Here is a 22061-nt window from a genome sequence, read left to right as displayed (position 1 = left end):
GTTTTGCCAAGATAATTGAAAATTAAACTTACTTATGTTTAATTTGTACATTAAAAATCTTATGTTTTGTAGGTATGAATTCTTCAAGTAAAAGCATTAAATTGTTCATAAGTTATCTTACGGCAAGGAATTGATCGTCGACTTTGACATCTTCTCGAGTTGGTATACTTCTTCGTCTTATAAGATCATCCTTCGTAATTCTCTTAACGGGGACAATTCCGGAAGGACAATCTCCATCTTTTGGCCATATAATAGATGGCCTATTAGGTGTTGAGTCGTCTGAATTTTGTTTTATCCTAGATAAACTAGGTTTCATCTGTTCAACCAGATATTTAATTGTATGTCAACAATATTATCACATCCTTGTACAAAAAATTAAAAGTAAAAAGCATTTTAGATCAACAACAATCAAAATGATAGTATATTTTTTCACACTACTCAAGAATTGCAATTTAAGGTTCAGTAGAAGTATTATCCAATCATACATTTATTAAGAAAGCTCAATATTTTTATCATACATTGAACATAAATATATCTTGATAGGATTACTAACTAACAAGAATTAGAGTCATGAAGAACTACCAGGTCCACCATAAAGACCATAAGTAAAAGAGTCTGAACCTACCTCAATTCGTTTGAACAGAATTTCATAATCAAAATAATTATCAGTACGTCTGATTGCTTCCACTATTCCAACTGAATCTCCTTCTTCATTTGAAACTGTAATGCTCCTACAGTAGGCATCCTTCGTAGCATCTCCGCTAGGAAACAAACTCGCGCCCATTGGAGGTCCAGGTACACCCGGTGGACTATATACGACTCCTCCCCATTGAACAGTCGAAGCATAACTTTTCAACAAAGTGAAGATCTTATGTGGCCAAAAACCAATTGATGCAAAGTCTGGTCCTATTAGAAGCCACCAGTTTCCAGTTCCATGATCCTTATATTTCCAAGAAATTATAATCTATGTCGGTATTTTTCTATGTATCTCAATTTGTGATATACATATATACTTATACAATAAAGTATAAAAGTACCCGATAAAGGTACATCGGGACCTCCCATGACGGCCCTCCGGGTTGTGAAAGAGTGTCGAATGGCATATCAAGAGTAAAATCGGTGTTTACATGTACAAATCCGGGACATAATGTATTGAAACAATGAGTATTACCTGTCTAGAAAACAGAAAGAACATATGTTCAGTGTCGCGTGCAGCCAAGACTTATACTAAACACATACACCAAGATGTCAAAGAAGATTCAACGCCTAAAATAATTTTAACTATATATATATAAACAATGTATTTTTTAGCAAAAGGGGTACGGTTCAGATTGGCCCTACCTGGCTTCGCCACTGCATTTCTGATATTTAAACTCTTGCATATGAAGGAAAATAAATAGCTAAACCAAAAGAATGCGAGATTGAAATCATCAAAGTACTAAGAAAAATTACCTGAAAATGTATAAAAAGTCTAGTTTTATTATCCCCATATAATGTTGGATCCACCTGATATACGAAACAATAATATTATAATAAACGACTATGGATTTGTAATAAAGTCTACAATTGACATCTTGGAGACATTCATTCTATGAAACAATTAAATTACTTATGGGAAAGTTCAGTTAAACTTACTCGCCAACCAACTTGCATGCTATCCGACCCTCTTAGAATTCTTATTCGACAACCACTATGTTGTTTGCCTTCAACATGAGGATTGAACAAATTTGGTGCCATTCCAGCTCCCGAAAACTTTGCATTTGGATCTTCTAGGGTTTGAAGTATTGCACGCTGAATATGAAAAAAAATATTTTTATTAAGCTACATATTATATATCCAAAGGATGACTATATCCCAAAGTCAAAACTGAAAAATGAAAATCTAACAATATTTTCAAAGTCATGTACCTTATATCCATATGAAGTTGTGTAGCTTCTTCCTATTGGCTCACTATTGTTGTTGCCCTGCTTAAAATGTATTGCAATATATGACTTTTGCCACAACAATTGAAACTAATTAAACTTGTTTATATTTGTGCATGTATTGTTTTTATTATTATAAAAGAAATCTTAAATTGTTAGAATATGTATAAGAGTTAAAATAATGCATTCTCATGTGTATAGGCATGAATTGTTCAAGTAGAAGCATTAAATTGTTCATAAATTATCTTGCGCCTACAACTTGATCTTTGAAGTTGATGGGTTCCGGCAGTGGCATATCTCTTTGTCTGATGAGATCATCCTTCGTAATTCTCTTAACGGGAACAGTTCGAGAAGGACAACCTCGATCTTTTGACCATATTGTCGGCAACCTACTCATTGCTGAGGCATATGGATTTCTTTTTATCCTAGATGGTACAGTAGGTTTCATCTGTTCATCCAAATATTCAATTATATATGTCAACAATATCGTATATGTGTACAAAATTTAAAGTAAAAAGAGAGTAGAGATGTGCCTTGGGATGAAAATTATGGTGCTTCAGCAATGGGTGATCAAATGCATGTTGTTTGTAGAAATCTACACAGTTGTATATGTCCCCATATTTAGTCTGTGAGCAAAAAAAATCATAAATAAGTTATCAAAGTTACGGTATTAATTAATACATCGTAATAAGTTGTTGTGCCTTCAGTCTTAAATTATCTATCATGATTTCTAAAAATAATTGTCCCCTCCCAGCCAGCAAAACTAATTATTTTTTTCATTTCATCGTTTGTGGTAGTGTTCTTGAAAACATCAGACATCTTAATAGAGTAAATATCTAAGAAGAGGAATTATATTTTAACACATAAATGAGGGTACAATAGCATATTAAAAAACTCACAATTAATGTTATTCTATGGGGCGTATAAAAGAAAACACGACAAATAGTGAGACGTACGAAAGAGAAACACCACAAATAATTTGCAAGAAAGGGAGTATTAGATATCTTTTTCAAAAATTGTTGACATTCGAATTTGAAAAGTTGAAATTGGTTTTATCTACTCCATTGTTATGCCTTTTGTCTGCACATTTGCAAGATAAAATGTGTATAAAGAGAAAAAAAAACTGTAAAGATTACTAATAATGCAGAGGGTTCAATTTAAAAAAAAAAAAATCTAAAAACCAAAAAAAAAAAAAAAAAAAAGGAGATAGAACGTATTTACCAAAAACAATCCATGTGAAAGAGAAATTTTTCCCCTGGTAAAGGTGATATTATCAAATAAAAATAATAAATATCTCGTGAGATTTGCAATGAAGAAAAACAAGTACCTTAACGATTTTGACTGCTGGCTTATTCAAAAGTTTTAGTTTTTTCTCTAACTTCGCATCCTCCAATTTAGATAGCTTTTTTTCTCCTTGTACCTCATTATAACTCAAAAGTAAACATAACACCAACAAAATTTGTCGAACAATTCTTTGAGACATCCTGAATTCATTCATCTTTTTGTAAGCATGAATGTAAGGCCTTTTTGCAAAAATCAAACCAATTAATATAATAACACAAAAGCTCTAAACACTGAATTTGACTTGCTAGAAGTATGAGGACTTTGTTACTATGAGAAAGGTTTTATATAAGGCTGGATACAGGAGATCAAAGTAACTACCATATAAATATTGAATTAATGTTAATCTTCTGAAGCATGGTCAACAAAATCTACAAAATATATCTTTATTTAATAAATGTTAATTGACCATATTTAAGTAGAATCCAAAATAACAACAAGAACATAGATTTCACCAGCACTAACCAAATTTACAAAGACCATTTTGAGTTGAGAGTCGTTAGCTGGTTGAGCTCGACTATACTGAGCTCAAGAAATAAGAAGGCAAATGGCCCTTACGTTAAGTGTGCTTCGTTCCATCATTACGATTTGTTTGAGGTTAAGCTACGCCCAAGATCCATTTTGAGTTGAGACTCGTTAAGTGGTTAAGCTAAACTATGTGAATTGGACTCGATTCAAGTATATTAAGCCCAAGAAATAAGAAGGCCAATGGCCCTTATGTTAAGTGGGCTCCGTTCCATCGATACTATTTGTTTGAGGTTAAGCTATACCTAAGATCTATTTTTAGTTAAGACTCGTTGGGTGGTTGGGCTCGACTATGTAAATTGGACTCGATTCAAGTATGTTAAGCCCAAGAAATAAGGCTGCAAATGGCCCTTACGTTAAGTGGGCTTCGTTCCATTATCACATTTCTTTTAGGAATGAGTTACCCCAATGATCCCTTTTGAGTTGAGACTCGTTAGGTGGTTGGGCTTGACTATGTGAATTGGGCTCAACTCCAGATTACTAAGCCCAAGAAATAAGAAGGCAAATGGCCCTTACGTCAAGTGGGCTTCGTTTCATCATTTCGATTTGTTTGAGATTGAGCCACGCCCAAAATTCATTTTGAGTTGAGACTTGTTAGGTGGTTGGGCTCTACTATGTGAATTGGACTCGATTCAAGTATATTAAGCCCAAGAAATAAGAAAGCAAATGGCCCTTCCATTAAGTGGGCTTTGTTCCATTATCACAATTCTTTTGGAATTGAGTTGCACCCGAGATCCCTTTTGAGTTGACACTCGTTAGGTGGTTGGGCTCGATTATGAGGTATAAGAGATGAATAGTTTCGAAATAAAATAAACTATTTTATCTCATGTTTTATTATGACCTTATTTACAGTCTCTGTGTCTTGAGCCGAGGGTCTATCGGAAACAACCTCTCTTCTCCAAAGATAGTGATATGGACTGCGTACATTTTACCTTCCCCAAACCCTTGGTTATGTTGTTGTTATTGTTATTTATACCATAATGATGGGACAAGTTATCCCATATATATGGTGGGATAATTAATCTCGGAATTAATTATCATTAATTATCTCGGGATAACTCTTTCCCAACCAAACGACCCGAACCAGTACATTTTGAAACTTAAAAAATGTGATAATTTTTCTGTCATATGGTGCCTCATCACACTATGAACACTCATTCATTTTAGTAAAGCACCACTTGTTTACAAAGAATCAACAGTAGAATCTCTTTCAACTCTCTTTTCCTAGAGACCCAACATTTACATGAACTCAACCAACCATCACTCCAGACACATTGGGAACCAAAACCGAGAGGTCTAAAAAGAGTAAAAGGGGTAGACAATTGCATATTTCTGATGTATATACTGTTAGCTTTCCGTCAGTTAGGATGAAAGCGCAAGCTCAGCCCACGCCAAAGAAGATGCCTTGAGCTCCGCAATGATGAAAGTCTCCCAATCTATAGACAACATATAAATATAAATATGTTTTTGTGTGTGTGTTGACGTAAAATAGTGTATAAAGGTGTATATACACCTCTTATACGTTGTATACATTTACGCTGTCTTAAGTGTTCATGAAACTGTACTGTAAGTTAACACCCAACTTAGGATAAGGAGTCTCAAATCGATAAAACACATGAGGGATGCTGGGTATATAAGTAAGCAATTCTTACTCCCTAGTGACGTGTTTTAAAGTCATCCGGTTCTAGACCTAGAGAGGACAGTATCACTAGTGGGCTAGACTAAGAGGTCTCTCGAGCCTTCGTGGTTCGGGATGTCCGTCGTGACCAGGGCCTCGGCTCGGGTCATGAAAAGAATGGTATCAGAGCCGCTTCTGTGTCAGCCCTGTCGATGTGGGTCAGTTCAAATTGAGTTTAGGCAAATCCCGCTAAGGCGGGGCAAACCTAAGTTCTGAGTCAAGCAAATTCCATTTGATGGGGCAAACCTCAGCGAGGACGCTGAGACCATAAGAGAGATGTATGTTACACCCCAACTTAGGATAAGGAGTCCAATTCGATGGGGCAAACATAAGGGAGGACGCTGAGTCCATAAGGGGATGTACATAACACCACAACTTAGGATAAAGAGTCACGCTGAGTCCATAAGGGGGCTATATAAATAAGCAATCTTTACTTCATAATGACGTGTTTTAAAGCCGTGCGTGACATAAATTTTTCATTTGTTTTGAAACATAAATATCATTATAATAGTAATTAACAAGAACATAACTAAAGTTTGTGAACCATCCGAAAGTCGTTTGGATAAAACATTGTACATATAATAATTGTCCATATGTTTGATTACTTTGTTTATTTCAAAAAATTAATAAAATATCCACTTGGGAAAAAGCTTGAGCACGTTGAGGCTCAAGTACACCTGGTGGGCTATAAGCAACTCCTTCTCACTCCACAGTCGAAGCAAAACTTGTCAAGTCGGTGAAGATCCTTATCGGTCAACAATCAATGTTTTCATAGTTTTCTTCCGTTAAAAGTCACCAATTTCCATTGATTAGATAGTTTTCTTCCGTTAAAAGTTACCAATTTCCATTGATTAGATCCTTATTTTTACAAAAAAAAATATCAATGTTAGAATTTATCTGTCTCAATTCGTAATCCTTATACTTGTATAGACAAGATAAAAAACTTCACACAATAAAGTATACAAGTACCCTATGAACGTACATTTTGTGGTGCGGTTTTGAATATTTCGAGCAAAATGTTAATTGTTGTTGTGGATATGAATTATTATAGTATGCTTAAATGTTTGAATCTCATTGGGTATGTGTTGTTGGTTTCGGATTTTGAAAAGTGATTTGATAGTCGAACTGATTTAATAATGTGGTTAAAAATGGATTTGGGGGATGAAATTGATAAAAAAAAGTTGAATTTAGATTAGCTTTGGTTTATTGTTGTTTTGTTTAATTCGTAATGAGCATGAATATTGTTGGAATGTGATAAAATTATGATATGTTGAAATGGAAAGGCGAATGTTGGATCGGGTAGGCAAAAATTTAGGAGTAAGTTTTCTTGTTGAATGTTTGAATGTGGAATTTGAGTTGAACGGTTTGGTTTTAGTTCTTGCATTTGGAAATGTATTCATTTCATCGGGGAATGCCCCGCGATCACTTGTATTTATTTGCCGGGGAATGCCCCGAAGTATTTTGTATTTGGAGGACGTCCGTGATGAAAGCCCGAGGCATCGGGTAGCATGGGAACGTAGTATAAAATTAGTGTAGGGTACAATAGGATTTACATTTTCACATTCTTTTTTTATTTTGGACTGTATAATTGGACTGGGCATTATTTTTGGATTTGTTTGCTTGATTGATCGTTTTATTTATGTTTGGTGTGGTTTATACATTCATAGTGTCCAAATTAGACGATATACTCCACCAAGCGATCGTGGTCAAGCCACGGGATCGAGGGGTGCCTAACACCTTCCCCTCGGTCAACAGAATTCCTTAGCCGGAATCTCTGTTCGCAAACCAATTTAAAGAGTCAAATGGTTTTGAAAAGAATTGTCCAATGGTGACTTGACACACCAGATTATGCCAAGTGATGACTCTAAGTTTTGAATGTAAAAGGTCTTTTTCGAAACAAATTATCTTCATTTTGTCACTTTAATAATAAAAACCCTTTCGAACCTTAAATAATTTTTTTGGAGTTGTAAAAGGGGTGTGACAGCTCTGGCGACTCTGCTGGGGATTTTTTAGAATTCGAGCTTATTTTGGAGTTGTATCGGCTTAGTTTGGCACTATAGGTGTATGAACATTTTGTTTGAGTTGTTTTGTGTTATTGTTTATCATTGTTGAGTGCCTACGTGCTTTTTGTTAACAGTTTTTATCGTATGTGTTACTGCTTTATATCTGGCATCATGTGCATAACCCGAGTCATTTCTTCTACAACAAGTCCTGGGGTGCACGTCGTGCACACAAACTCTAGTTGAGTCACTCTTATTTTAGAAGAGGGAGCCATCGGACGTATGGAGTGGGTGGAAAGCAAAGCAGCCACTATCGCCCATATGCTCCCCCGAACAGGCTTGTTAGTAAACCCAAAGTAGGTCAGCCTTTAGGTCATGCTTATCTGCATCATATTGAGACCTAGTGGGACCCACGTGGCCCTTTGTAGGAGATTCACCTCTAAAACATCCTATGTGCTAAATGTTGCATCTTTGAGGGTAACTTGATCATTTGATGGGCTGATTCGGAGAAAACATGTGTTAAAAGTAAGGTGTGTTTGAAAAAAAAAAGTGAGTCGAAAAGTGAAAAATGAGTTTGTAGTTTTTAGAATCGTTTATGGCTTTTGGTTTTCACAATCCAAAAATTCAAAAAGATTTTTTTTTTTTTACCTTTTGCACTCATTTTGTCAAAGACAAAAATATCAAAAAGATTTTTCTTTGTTTCTTTAATAAGCTTTCATAATTTAAAATTTTCAAAAAAGATTTCTTTTAATAGGAGCTTTTTATAAAATTCAAAAGAATATGGTAAAATTTTTGTACATTTCATATAACGAAAACACCAAAAATATTTCTTTCATAGCTATTGGTGTCATTTTTATGTGAAGTGTCAAATTGAAAACTCAAAAAAAGATTTTGTTATGTTGTTCATCGTGTGTCTTTAGTTGTGTCTCAAGTCAGGGTGCAATCTGTGATTTAATCATTAATTGTCCAATCTGGACGAACTACGCACCCCTGATTCTCCTCTTTCGAGAGTGAGATACGTAAGCAGCCTGTTGTTGGTTCGGGGATCTTATTTGAAAAATCCAAAAAAAGATTTTCTTCACTTTTCCTTTAAAGTAGGTGTTTCCTATACATCTTTAAAAGAAAATCACAAAAACGATTTTTTGTTAATAACTTCAAGTCTCATTCTCGTATGAAATTCAAAAATTGAAAATCCAAAAAGATTTTTCTTTGGTAATCATAGGTTTCGTTTTGTATAGAGAGTTTAAACCTGAAAAATGCAAAAATATTTTCGCCAATTCTTTTGACAATTTGTTATTTTTGAAGTTTCTGAGAAAAAAAAATTAATTGGCCATTTTGGCAAGAGTTCACGAACTACGCACACTTGATTCTCCTCTTTCAGGGGTGAGATACGTAGGCGCCCTTCTTGGGTTCGGTTATCTTTTCTAAAAGAAAAAAAAGGTTTTGAAGAAGATGTTGAACTCTAACATATTTGTTGCCTCTTGTTCAGTTAGTTTAAAGTGGTGGGTTTGTGGCATCCTAGCTGGTCCTCCACATCACACCAAATCTAAAAAAGGTTTAGCTGTGTTCAACAAGGATACGGAGAGTGACCTCATGGATCAAACAAAGAGGCAAGAAAATAAGAGTTTAAAGGAAGAAAATTTGAGACTAAGACAACAAATGATGAAAATGTATCGAGCTTGGGCTAGTGGGCTACCTTCTCCTCCATTCCCCACTATTGATCCTCCCAATATCTTGAGTTTTTCATCACAATTGCAAAAATAAGTTCCCTATTGTTGATTGACGCACCGCAACATGCCTCGAAATTCATGCCACGTCAGCTACATCTCAATACATCCACCACTCATTCTCTAGCTCCTCGGGTCACAGTGTTGAAGGTTGTAGTGCTTTGAAATGGAAAGGTTGATTCAAGAAAATTTGATCGTAGTGCAAAATATTGACACTACAAAGGTCACACAGAATCTTTCACCCACACACGGTAATGCATGATATGATATGTTGGAAGCAATGAGTCAAGCACGGAGATCCAGAACTTATTTATTGAAGAGAATGTGTCTGACAGTGGTGGAAGCTCTAGTCATTCTGATATACAAATCAGTGGCTAAGTTGTCAGGCTGAGCAATTGAGAAGTCACCCCTCTCCCTACTAGGAAGAGGTCTGATAGTTTGTTTTATTTTATTTTCTGTTATCCAAATTATTTCAAAGTTGTAGTTCAGGATCTATATTGTTTTATTTCTCTATCGTCTTTGTTTAAACCCTTCTATCTTTTCTTTCAATGAAATATAGTGTCCCTTGTCGTTTTGTCTCATTTTAAGTCATTTTTTGTTTTCTTTACATAGTACATTTTTATGTTGCCTCTAGTGATATGACATACTGACGGAACTTTCAGCTAGATCTTAAAATCCACTTTGAGCATGAACTTTGAATCAGAGAGCTAAAGTTAGAAAAAACATCCGAGAAAATATGTAGAGTGCTGAGACATTTGGTGATAAGTTGAAGCCTTCTTCGAAAATTAAGGCAATTGTTTTGAGAATCACAAAACTCACTTGGTTATCAATTGAAAGACATATCTCAATTAGGTCAAATAGTGTCTGCATGAATAGAAAGAAATTCAGCTCCACGAAATCATGAGTCATTCAAGGTGAGGAATGTACAACGAAAGTGGAGTTGTATGCTAGAAAACGCAGAAGAAGTAGTGACGCACAGACTCAGTCAAAGTTAATGCTTAAAAGATGTCACAAATGATCTTCATTTTTCATTTTCATATTACATGATGTGTACTGGCATTTTCAAGGATTGATATGACGAAGGCATTTCATTCTGCTATTCAAACATTGTGTCATCCTTTGTTTACCCCATTTGAGCCTTAGTGTTATTTTCTGTCATACCCTTCTTTTGAAATCAAGATAAAGTCATCAAAACTCAAAAAAAATGTCGAGCAAAACAATAGAGTCAAAAAAATTTAAAAAAAAAGAAAAAAAAAGAAAAATCATATCAAAAGAAAGAATAAGCTACCAGATCTATGCATGACCTGATTCTTTTCTTTCGGGGGTGAGATACGTAGGCTGTCCTACCTGGGGCTCGATCTAGCCAAATAAACAATTTAGAGTCACCCAGTCAAAAGAAACTGGGCATGAGTTAATCCTCATTGTTTGAGTCAATTCTAAAAGTTGTAAGTCCTACCCCACTTCAAGTATTGTTTGGGCCTCATGTCATCCTTTCTTTCTAACTTTATCCAAAAGCCAAGTTACAACCAAATAAAGACCTTCAGATCAATCTTTGAGAATGTTAAGGCTAAGCATGAAATGGATATGATGACACATTTTGAGAATTACTCGTCTTCCTCAGCATAAGAAATCAGGAGAGAAATAAAAATGAGAGAATCTTATTGGTGAAAATCTTCACGGGCACCATAAGAAGATGGTAAGTTGAGAGAGATAAAAATGAGAGAGTTTTATTGGTGAAAAACCCACGGGCACCATAAGGCGATGGTGAGATGAGAAAAAAATAAAAGAGGCTTGTTGGCAAAAATCCTTCAATGTGCCACTAGCCGAATAAGCTCTTCAAATGCAATGGGTCCAAGCAAGTAACTTAGTTTCAGAGCCATTAACTCAAGAACAATTGGTAGAAAATTTGGATGGAAAGATCAAGCAGTTTGATCCAAAATTCATGGCATAATCATTAAAGTTGACTGTCATTTCTAGATAAATTTTTCATTTCTTTATTTCAAATGGGGACATTCATTGTCTTTTCTTTCTTCTCTTTATTTTTTATTTTATTTTCTTTAGTCAGTTGTTCAAATAAAATCATTGTCATTTTTTATCTTGTCTTTGAGTCAAGTCTATGTCAAAACAAGTGAGAAAAGATTTCAAAACTGGCTACCATCTTCTTCAATTGCGCAAAGCAAGACAAAAGGTCAACATATGAAAGAGACATGATTATGAGCCGAAATAAGGCATGCAAAAATTTTGTCAACCGAAAAGTCTGGGAACTCATGAAAATACCAAGGTGCAAAGGGTTTATTTGAGAAGCATGACAAAGCAAAGATATTGTATCTGTTTCAGAGTCACTCTTAATAATCTGAGTTCGGGTCAATGATGCAGCAAGTCAGTGACACGTGCTAATGGTTGAAAGAAAGATTAAATGTGATAGGGGCAGGAGCGATTCCCATGAAAGCTAAAGCCACAAACCAGCCACCATGTTTTAAACTCACAAGTTTTCTATGATGAAATAGGAAATATATTACCTTCAAAGTAAGGATTTTAGAGCATAAATATCAAGGGTTGCAATGCCTCACTTTTACAAACGCAGGAAGTAATGTTGCTGCACAGGTTTGATAGTCAAATCATGGTAAAATTCATCATCTTATATCCCTCATAGACACACTTTCTTGTCCAGGGATTTCAGTTTTCATTTGCTGGGTGATACACTTCTTAAATTGAACCTTCACTCCTAGAAGACGTACCTTTTAGTCGAGTCATTTCTTTGAATCCTATAAGACGTACCTTCTAGTCGAGTCATTTCCCTTAACCCCTAGAAGACATACCTTTTAGTCGAGACATTCCCTTTTATTCCTATAAGACGTACCTTTTAGTCGAGTCATTTTCTTTGATTCCTATAAGACGTACCTTTTAGTTGAGTCATCTCCCTTGATTCTTATAAGACGTACCTTTTAGTTGATTCATCTCCCTTGATTCCTATAAGACGTACCTTTTAGTCGAGTCATTCCCCTTGACCCCTAGAAGACGTACCATTTAGTCGAGTCATCCCCTTGGATTCCTATAAGACGTACCTTTTAGTCGAGTCATTTTCCCTTTGATTCCTATAAGACGTACCTTTTAGTTGAGTCATCTCCCTTGAGTCCTATAAGACGTACCTTTTAGTCGAGTCATTTCCCTTGATTACTATAAGACGTACCTTTTAATCGAGTCATTCCCCTTAATTCCTATAAGACGTACCTTTTAGTCGAGTCATCCACCTTGATTCCTATAAGACGTACCTTTTAGTCTAGTCATCCCCCTTGATTCCTATAAGACTTACCTTTTAGTCGAGTCATTCCCCTTGACCCCTAGAAGACGTACGTTTTATTCAAGTCATCCCCCTTGATTACTATAAGACGTACCTTTTAGTCGAGTCATTCCCCTTGACCCCTAGAAGACGTACCTTTTAGTCAAGTCATCTCCCTTGATTCCTATAAGACATAACTTTTAGTCGAGTCATGTTCCTTGATTTCTATTAGACGTACCTTTTAGTCGAATCATCCCTTGATTCCTATAAGACGTACCTTTAGTCGAGTCATTCCCCTTGATTCCTATAAGACGTACCTTTTAGTCGAGTCATCTCCTTTGATTCCTATAAGACGTGTTGACATTTAATTTTTGACCTCCATAACTAAGTTTAATTCGAAGTTTCTTCGATTTTCAAATAACATCACAACAATTATTTTTTTCAAATAAATTCATTTTTAAATAGGTATTTGGGCTAAATTTGTTATTTAAGTGATAATTATATATTTTCGTATTTGCTTTTACGAAATTTTATAAATGACGTCATCTAAATGAATATTTTCATCAAAATTGAACTTTAAATTAAGGATCATTTCAAAAAAATAATAATTAAAATCTTGAGCTAATTATAATTTATTCTCGAAAATAATTTATTTAGATAAATATGCATTTGATTTTATTAAATCAAGAAACTCGGGATTAAATAAGGTATTAATTCGTATCAAATTTCAATTTAATTTAGCCAATCTATTATATTTGACCATAATTGAAAATTGGCCATAATTGCAATGCAATTTGTCAATTGATTTTTAATTTGGTCAAAATAAATAAATATGGCTAGATTTTAAATTCTAATTGGGGTTATATTTTAAATAACCCCAAAATTCTCAAGAACTCTTACAACTTCTACCCAATTCCCACCAAAAAATAAATTCAAATCGTACTACATTGTACTATTCCCACCAACTTTGTCCTTTTCCAATTTTGAAATTCAAAGATTGTACTACATTGTACTATCTCCCCCACATTATCTTCCACCTCACCTTATCTTTAATTTTTACATTTCAAAAAACCCCCTAAATGTTTTTTCTCCCACATTAGTGGATGACAAGAAATAAATCTTTATCCTTTCCTATAAATACTTTTCTTCCACATTGGTGGAGGAGAGAAAAAAAAAACACTTCATTCTCTCCTATAAATACTACCACTACTTTGGTAGAGAGGGGAGAAGGAAGAAAAAAAAGGCTAGAAAGGTGAAAAAAATTCTTTTGAGCAAAAAAATAGTTATTTTTATTTAGTAAAAATTTTTGTTTCATAAAGTTGATCGGCTAATCAAAATTTTTGAGTTGCCGGCGATGTTTTTCGGTGGTGGTTGATTCCAACAAAGCTCGTAGTCTCGTTTTGCTGCCCCCCAAAAGGTAAACATACCTTCTTTTTTCTTTTTTTATTATTTTAGTTTTTATTATCGTTTTTCTCTTAATCTTTTTTCTTCTTCGTAGTTCATAGATATAATTTTATTTGTTGGGATTGTATGTTCTAGATGGCCTTGAAGACCCTAGGACGTTGTGGTATCGATATTCTAATTATTTTCATGTTCATGATATAAAAATGAGCTAGCAATAGTTGTATGTGCCTTTTTTTTACTTTATTCTTTGATTATTTTGGATAAAGTTTCAATCTTTTCTTAAAAGATGTATTTATGCCTTTTTTAAACTCATTTTTGTTGGATACATTTATTTTTAGTATGTAAAGTTATTTTCTTTATGTTTAGAAGAATAGTTAATGTTGAATCTTTTCACTTTTCACCTTATTCTTTAATTATTTGAATAAAGTTTAGATCTTTACTTGAAAAACGATACCCATGTCTTGTTTAAACTTATTGTTGGTAGATATATTTATTTTTAGCATGTAAAGTTATTTCCTTTATGTTGAAAAAATAGATAATATAGATTGTTTCTCTTTTTTTACTTTATTCTTTGATTATTTTGGATGAAGTTTAGATCTTTACTTGAAAAACAATACCCATGTCTTGTTTAAACTTATTGTTGGTAGATATATATTTTTTTAGCATGTAAAGTTGTTTATTTTATGTTGGAAGAATAGTTATTATTATTTGTTTCGCCTTAATAAAAATAGTAATTAGTTAAGTCAAGAATTTGTCATTTGTTTACTAATTATTGTAATGGATTTCAAAACCCTCATATAAGATATGAAGTGCTAGCTTTATTTTTCATCCAAGATGTTTATTCTTCTTTGTTCGCATGTTGTCTTTTCAAAATAATAAGAAAGTTCAAACTTTTGCGGCTAAATAAAATTATTTGGATATTTTTGACTCATGCATAGTATGATTGTGAAACTTTTACTTTGCATTTTTTATTTGTTGACTCTCATTCTTGTGCAAGTGTGTTTATTCTTGTCATTCAAAAATTGGTTCTTGATAGTTTCTTTTACTTTGAAATATGTCACTTTTATGCCTTGAACATATATTAATTTCTTTATCTTTTCTTTGCGTGCAAAAAAATATCTCGAGTCCAAATGGACTCCTCTCCTCCTACATTTCGTAATGGGTAAATGAGGCTCTTCCCTTCGAGTCAAGTTTGAAGTTTAAATCCAAGGTTCACTACATGGCGTACGAGTGCTAGAAGATAGACAAAGAAGGAAAATGGGTCAAAACTCATTGATGAGATCACTAAAAGACTTGGAAAGTCTCAATTTTTATTATTGTCTTCTTTTTATTTATTCATTTAGTCATTTACTTATTCATTTATTTCGGCCTCGAAGTCAAAGTTGTATTTAATACAGGTGAAGAAAGACTCGATCCAAAGGCTCAAAAAATAGTTTTGGACAGGTGAAATGGGTTGGAAGCCCAACTAGACTAGGACATGTCTCGTTGATTTGTTCCTAATGGCCTAAATCTTTTACTTTCTCCTCCCTTCCCCTTTTATGTGTTTATTTGTTTATTAGTTTTATTTAGACTTAGTTAAAATCCCTACTATGTCGCCTAAATCTATTTTACACAAGTTTTTTTTTTTTTTTTTTGAAAAAATCAAATCACTATTTCAACAAATTAATCTTTTCGAAGTTAATCAAAAGACGATTTTCAAACAGTCCGGATAATAGCAAGTTAGCGGACGTTTTAGGTGCCTAACACCTTCCTAAAACGTTAATAGAAACCGCTTATCTAGAATCTCTAACTTAAAATGATTTTCCTATTTTGAATCGTTTAAAATGTTTTATAAAGGTTTTTTAATTCCTTTTCAAAATTAAGTGGCGACTCTTTCAAAAATCAAAATTTTTTGCAAAACCGAAATGGTGACTCTGCTGGGGATCTTTAACTAGGTTATAACCAAATATTTGATTTCGTCTTTTGATTAACTGGTTATGTGTTTATATGTTTCGATTATGTAAATTTTAACTATCGCTTGTCATGGCATATTCCTGCATTATTTAAACTGTTTTGGGGTTTCGTGGGTATCCCAGCCCCTATTGATCAATTCCCAAATGTGTTGGAAATATGAACGGCTTATTAGCATGTGAGTCGTCTAATGGTTGTTCGTATTTTCAAACTCAAGTTGTCGTCTTGAGAACCAATGTTCAAACCCACTCTAGACACTTAGTATAGAACAAAAACAAAACCCTATTTTAGGCATGATCCTAGGATGACACAATACCCGGGGGGGGGGGGGTATTGGGCCTATTAGAAAACTTGGCCTGCGTCTATTGACCCCGAGTCAATTATAGAAAAATCATATTTATGTGTTAAAGAAATATATGTTTGTTTAATACAATTCATTATCCTTTGGGGGTCGGGAGAAGACTTGCTTTACTCACTTTTATACTAGGATGTCTCAATCGTACATCGATTGACAAAGGAATTGAAACAAGCCAAGCAAGAAATTGATCGATTTGGATAGTTGCATGGAATCTAAGGCACAATTTTAACGTCAACCGATGTCACCAATATAAGAAATGGACGAAGCTAAGAAGGCGAAGGCTGATAGAAAAAGCATTCAGTAATTAGTATCCCCTGCGTGGGACATTATTCCCTTTCCCTAAAAATTATATCCCTTTTATGGAACTTTTGTAGACATTTATGTCATTGATGGTTTTTGGGATAATGGATTGGCCTTAAAAAGGCGTATATTTTCTTCAAAATTCGTTAGGCCTAAACCCTTGGCTCAAACGGGTCACCTAATTAGGATGCACATTTATTACAATATTCTAGTGTAATATAACTGTTTATGTGCTTATACGTGTTATGTTGATTCAAATCAAAGGCAAACTGATCCAATCCCGTTTTCCATAGAACATTCTAGGCAGAAATATACCCCACTATACAAAAGTCTGACCAAAAGTACTCCAAGTCTCCCAAGTTTCTCAAAAAAGTCCATAGTCATTCTTAAAACTTCCAAAATAATCGCTACCATTTTAGGAAAGTTGAATTTAGAATTAGAAAATGTCGTTATAGTTTCGAACTACGTAGGGGCTGATTTCTCCTCCGTGAGATACGTAGGAAGCCTTTCGGTCCGGCCCATATCTCCAAAAGCTCTGTTGTCCTCCATTTTCTTGAAGGAAGAAGAAGTGTTGAACCTTCCCAACAAATTCCACCTATCCATATCATTGAGTAAAATCCTGTTCATTGAAATCCTCGAGTCATCATTACTTCATGGATCAATTCGCATGAGATGAGAAACAACTCTATGTGTTTACTTCCTACCTTATCATCTTGCTTTACTTATTACTAACGGAATCTAACACGTCAGCGTTTGAGTTGTTTTTACTTTGCAGGTAATAGAAACTACTCTGTGTTGGCACAAAATGACCCTACTTCACCCGATCAAAATGAATAAGAGATCCCCTTCTTGACTATAGCATTGTTACAGGAAGAGAAAAATGACTAGTAGTAAAATTGGATTCTACCAATCATTTTTCAAACGTGTAAGCAATGGTCTCGAGGATTGAATAAGGAAAATGTAAGGAAAGAATTTTCCAAGACAAACGAGACCATGGAAGATTAATTGGAGGAAACATTATTGAATTGGACCTCCACTCCACTCATGAATCATCGCCCGTCGTATAATAGTAACTTAAAAACTTCCATTATCATGTCATGTCAAGAAGCAAAATAATAATAGCCCTAGAACATTCAACAAAAGAGTCAAAGAGTTCGAGAATCAAAGAAGCCTAATCTAGAGGAAACCGAGGTGGTTAACTAGGAAGGCAATGACTAAGGATATTGGATATTTGATCCTTCAAAGTACTTATTTATATCTTAGTAAGATGGATAAAGTATTTTAGGGCCATTATGAGTTTATGTACGAACTTCGTTTGACCTGAATTCTCAAGAATGAGATACGTAGGCAGCCTATGTCGGCTTCGATCAACCCCTTAGGAAAATTTACCATTTCCTTTTATGTACGAACTACGTTTGACCTGAGTTCCCAAAAAGGGATACGTAGGCGGCCTATGTCGGCTTCGGTCAACCCCTTAGGAAAATTTACCCTTTTCTTTTATGTACGAACTATGTTTGACCTAAATTCCCAAGAATGGGATACGTACGCTGCCTATGTCGTCTTTGGTCAACCCCTTAGGAAAACTTATCCTTTATTTTTATGTACGAAATACGTTTGACCTGAATTCCCAAGAAAGGGATACGTAGGCGGCCTATGTCAGCTTCGGTCAACCCTTTAGGATAATTTATCCTTTCTCTTTATGTATGAACTACGTGATGACCTGAATTCCCGAGAAAGGGATACGTAGGCGGCCTATGTCGTCTTCGGTCAACCCACTAATTTCTTTTGTATATCCCTAGCGTAGTCTTGAACTACGTTTGACCTGATTCTTGCTTCAACAGGATACGGAGCCACCCCAACGGCTCGGTCATATAACCCCAGGAAGTGAAAACTGGGGCAGAATTTTCGAGAAGGAATCTCGAAAATTCACAAGAAAAAATCAACATCCAACAAAGAGAATGAAGACCAGCAAAGACTTCAGATCAACTCGGATTGGTATCATCTCAAACAACTTTAATCTGGGGCAGAAATTTTGAGGAAGACCTCAAAATTTCCACCAAATGCCGGAACGAATTCCAAATTCCCCAGCACCAGAGGTTAAAGTCAGGCTTTGGAAGCCACCATCTGTAACAAAGTCTGGGTAGACTCAATTTTTGGCTATGATAGAACTACTTGAAGAAACCCTCCAACAATGATCATGAGCTTTGGAAACCATCCGTCGAATATAGTCAAAACCACGAGAAAGACGTTCGTTGAGCTAGTACATGACATGACTGGCAGAGATTTGCTAAAGTTTTACAGAAGTTTTCGAAATTATTTTTAAAAATTTAAGACAATTTTCAAAATCATTCATTTAGTACTTGCCTAGACATCAATTGGGATGGAGTGTTAGGGTGGAAGTCCCAACATGGAGGAATGCCCAAGAGATGGAAAGGAACAAATCGAGGATCGAAGAAGGTCAACACGGAGTAATTTTATTTAAACTAATCATTTTTTGTGGATGCAGGGATCGATACTCAAAAATGAGGGTCTCTTTCAAAAATCTCCAAGCAAAGTGGGAGCCACAATAGAGCATTAATACCCAAGAACGGTATTTTAGGGCAGCCCTAAAAATAGGTTTAATACCCATTTATTGATGACCTTTTGATTTGTCCATCTCATTTCTTGAGATCATAGGCAACACACAAAAGCTCTTTGTCTTCTTTACACATATCGTATTTAGAAGTTTCCTAAAAATAGTCGCTAGTAAAAGCAACTTTATGTCTACTACTCGTCTACCTTGAGTAAAGGTACATGTAGAAAGCAGGACGCTGACAAATGAAGTTAGGTAAAATTACGCATCATAGCCACAAGGTATTGCCTCAAGAGCTATTGCATATCATTGCCCCAAGGGTCATTACATATCATAGCCACAAGGCATTGCCTCAAGAGCTATTGCATATCATTTCCCCAAGGGCTATTGCATATCATTGCCCCAAGGGCCATTACAAATCATAGCCGCAAGGCATTGCCTCAAGAGCTATTGCATATCATTGCCCCAAGGGCTATTGCATATCATTGTCCCAAGGACCATTATACATCATAGCCGCAAGGCATTGCCTCGAAAGATATTGCATATCATTGCAAGGGCTATTGTATATCGTTGCCCCAAGGGACATTACACATTATAGCTGCAAGGCATTGCCTCAAGAGCTATTGCATATCATTGCCCCAAGGGCTATTGCATATCATTGCCCCAAGGGCCATTACACATCATAGCCGCAAGGCATTGCCTCAAGAGCTATTGCATATTATTTCCTCAAGGGCTATTGCATATCATTGCCCCAAGGTCCATTACACATCATAGCCGTAAGGCATTGCCTCAAGAGCTATTGCATATCATTACCCCAAGGGCCATTACATATCTTTGCCGCAAGGAATTGCCCCAAGGTTCATTATATATCATTGCCGCAAGGCGTTGCCCGAAGTTCCATTACATATCATTGTCGTAAGGCGTTGCCCCAAGGGCCATTACATATCATTATCGCAACGCGTTGCCCCAAGGGCCATTACCATTACATATCATTGCCGCAACGCGTTGTCCCAAGGGCAATTACATATGATTGCCGCAAAGCTTGCCCCAAGGGTTATTGCATATCATTGCCCCAAGTGCTATTACATATCATTGCCCCAAGGGACATTATACATCATAGCCGCAAGGCATTGCCTCAAGAGTTATTGCACATCATTGCCCCAAGGACTATTACATATCATTGCCCCAAGGGCCACTATATGTCATTGCCGCAAGGCGTTGCCTCAAGGGCCATTACATATCATGGCAGCAAGGCGTTGCCCCAAGGGCCACTACATATCATTGCCCCAAGGGTCATTACATATCATAGCCGCAAGGCATTGCCTCAAGAGCTATTTCATATCATTGCCCCAAGGGCCATTACACATCATAGCTGTAAGGCATTGCCTCAAGAGTTATTGCATATCATTTTCCTAAGGGCTATTGTATATCATTTCCCTAAGGGCCATTACACATCATAGCCGCAAGGCATTGCCTCAAGAGCTATTGCATATCATTTCCCCAAGGGCTATTGCATATCATTGCCCCAAGGGCCATTACATATCATAGCCGCAAGGCATTGCCTCAAAAGCTATTGTGTATCATTGCACCAAGGGCCATTATATATCATTTCCACAAGGCGTTACCCCAAGGGCCATTGCATATCATTGCCGCAAGGCGTTGCCCCAAGGGCCATTACATATCATTGACGTCAGGCGTTGCCCCAAAGGCCATTACATATCATTGCCACAAGGCGTTGCCCTAAGGGCCATTAAATATCATTCCACAAAGGCCATCTCATACTATCGCCCCAGAAGGCATTCAATATCTGTTGATGCGCTTGACAGAAATGCTGGCATCAAGGATATCTCATTATTTTATGAATTAGCATCTGAATGCATTGAGAGCACACGATTTAAAGGGATGCCTTTAAGTCACTATCTAAGAATGAATGATATATAATATTTCCTAAAGACTAACAATTTGAGGGATTATCTATAAGTCATACTGTATCCAAGTCCGAATGATGTGCAGGAACACTTGAAAGCTAGCGATTGGAGGGATATCTGTAAGCCATCTCTTACCCAAAGTCGAATAGTGTGCAGGATTATCTAAAAGCTAGCAATTCAAAGGATATCTATAAGTCTCCTCGTATCCAACATTAAATAATGCGCAAAATTATCCAAATATTGACAATTTAAGAAAATTTATAAATCGATCATCGGCTAAAACCGAAGAGGTTGTCAATCCACATACGAAAAGTGATATAGGTAACCAAAAGGGTTGCCACACCAGCACAAGATTACACGGTTGTAGGAACCATTCTTCATAAAGTATCACCGGTGTCCAACAAGGCCACCCCACTTTGAATACATATTCAATCAACAAATATCATAATTATACAACAACCAAGAGGGTTGTTGTGTTTGTTGTTACCATTTATTTTATTCCAAACAGGTACATGAAGAGATGACTTTACTTTTCAGGCCACAACTCATGTAGAGATATGGTAAAAGACTACCTACCTCTTTCGTGAATTATGTTAGCACTAATAATTTTGTTTGAAATATTGTCGAGGGCATCCGAGAGGATGAAAAATCTCAAATCAAACCCATAGGTGCAGACGACTCCCAAAAAGGACGCAGCACTACGTGGAACTCTTTCTTTGCAGTAAAACGGGACATAGTCTAGAGAGAGACATCAAACTCTTTGGATGCGAGATAAAGGATGATCACCACCACCATCTAACCACATCCCTGTTAGAAGGCATGTGGATATTTTGGGATATTCTATTTTCAGCTTCACCTTTGGGATATTTCTTAATTGATGTCGAGGGTAACCTTCTCTTTCTTCCAAATTTGAGTGATAAGATTCCTAGAGTTTTTGAAAATTATGCCCAGGTAAATTCTTACCTATGGATGTGAAGAGCTCCACGTTCATGGTTAAGAGGTTACAAGCCTCTTTTCCACAACTCGATCAACTTGTCACTCATCTTGAGCCAAAGATCGTCTGAAATAAAAGACTA

At 35.7% G+C, this 22061-nt stretch overlaps 2 protein-coding genes across 2 annotated transcripts; both read right to left on the bottom strand.

The window, feature by feature from the left end:
* Positions 1 to 568: 568 nt before the first annotated feature.
* Positions 569 to 2366, bottom strand: LOC107856544. Its single transcript, XM_016701535.2, has 6 exons — positions 2179 to 2366; positions 1908 to 1964; positions 1636 to 1791; positions 1453 to 1506; positions 1038 to 1175; positions 569 to 940 (listed from the first exon to the last, which is right to left on the bottom strand). The coding sequence occupies exons 1-6, from the start codon at positions 2317 to 2319 to the stop codon at positions 569 to 571; spliced, it is 918 nt and encodes a 305-aa protein (XP_016557021.2). The 5' UTR covers positions 2320 to 2366.
* Positions 2367 to 2386: 20 nt separating this feature from the next.
* LOC124896037 lies at positions 2387 to 3538 on the bottom strand. Its single transcript, XM_047407116.1, has 2 exons — positions 3250 to 3538; positions 2387 to 2548 (listed from the first exon to the last, which is right to left on the bottom strand). Exons 1-2 carry the CDS (start codon positions 3418 to 3420, stop codon positions 2387 to 2389), a joined length of 333 nt encoding a protein of 110 aa, XP_047263072.1. The 5' UTR covers positions 3421 to 3538.
* Between the last annotated feature and the right edge of the window lie 18523 nt (positions 3539 to 22061).

The sequence above is a fragment of the Capsicum annuum genome, chromosome 1, assembly GCF_002878395.1.
Source record: "Capsicum annuum cultivar UCD-10X-F1 chromosome 1, UCD10Xv1.1, whole genome shotgun sequence".
Lineage (NCBI taxonomy): Eukaryota > Viridiplantae > Streptophyta > Magnoliopsida > Solanales > Solanaceae > Capsicum > Capsicum annuum.
This window is presented reverse-complemented; position numbering and strand designations above follow the sequence as displayed.

Bases quoted from the DNA above. Each gene is read 5' to 3' on its own strand.
- LOC107856544 (XM_016701535.2), bottom strand. From the start codon at position 2,319: ATGAGTAGGTTGCCGACAATATGGTCAAAAGATCGAGGTTGTCCTTCT. The intron at 1,965-2,178 runs GTAGGCGCAAGA...CATTTTAAGCAG, and splicing joins TCAACTTCAAAGATCAAGTT to GGCAACAACAATAGTGAGCC. The intron at 1,792-1,907 runs GTACATGACTTT...TTTCATATTCAG, and splicing joins CAACTTCATATGGATATAAG to CGTGCAATACTTCAAACCCT.
- LOC124896037 (XM_047407116.1), bottom strand. From the start codon at position 3,420: ATGAATGAATTCAGGATGTCTCAAAGAATTGTTCGACAAATTTTGTTG. The intron at 2,549-3,249 runs GTACTTGTTTTT...TTTTGCTCACAG, and splicing joins CAGCAGTCAAAATCGTTAAG to ACTAAATATGGGGACATATA.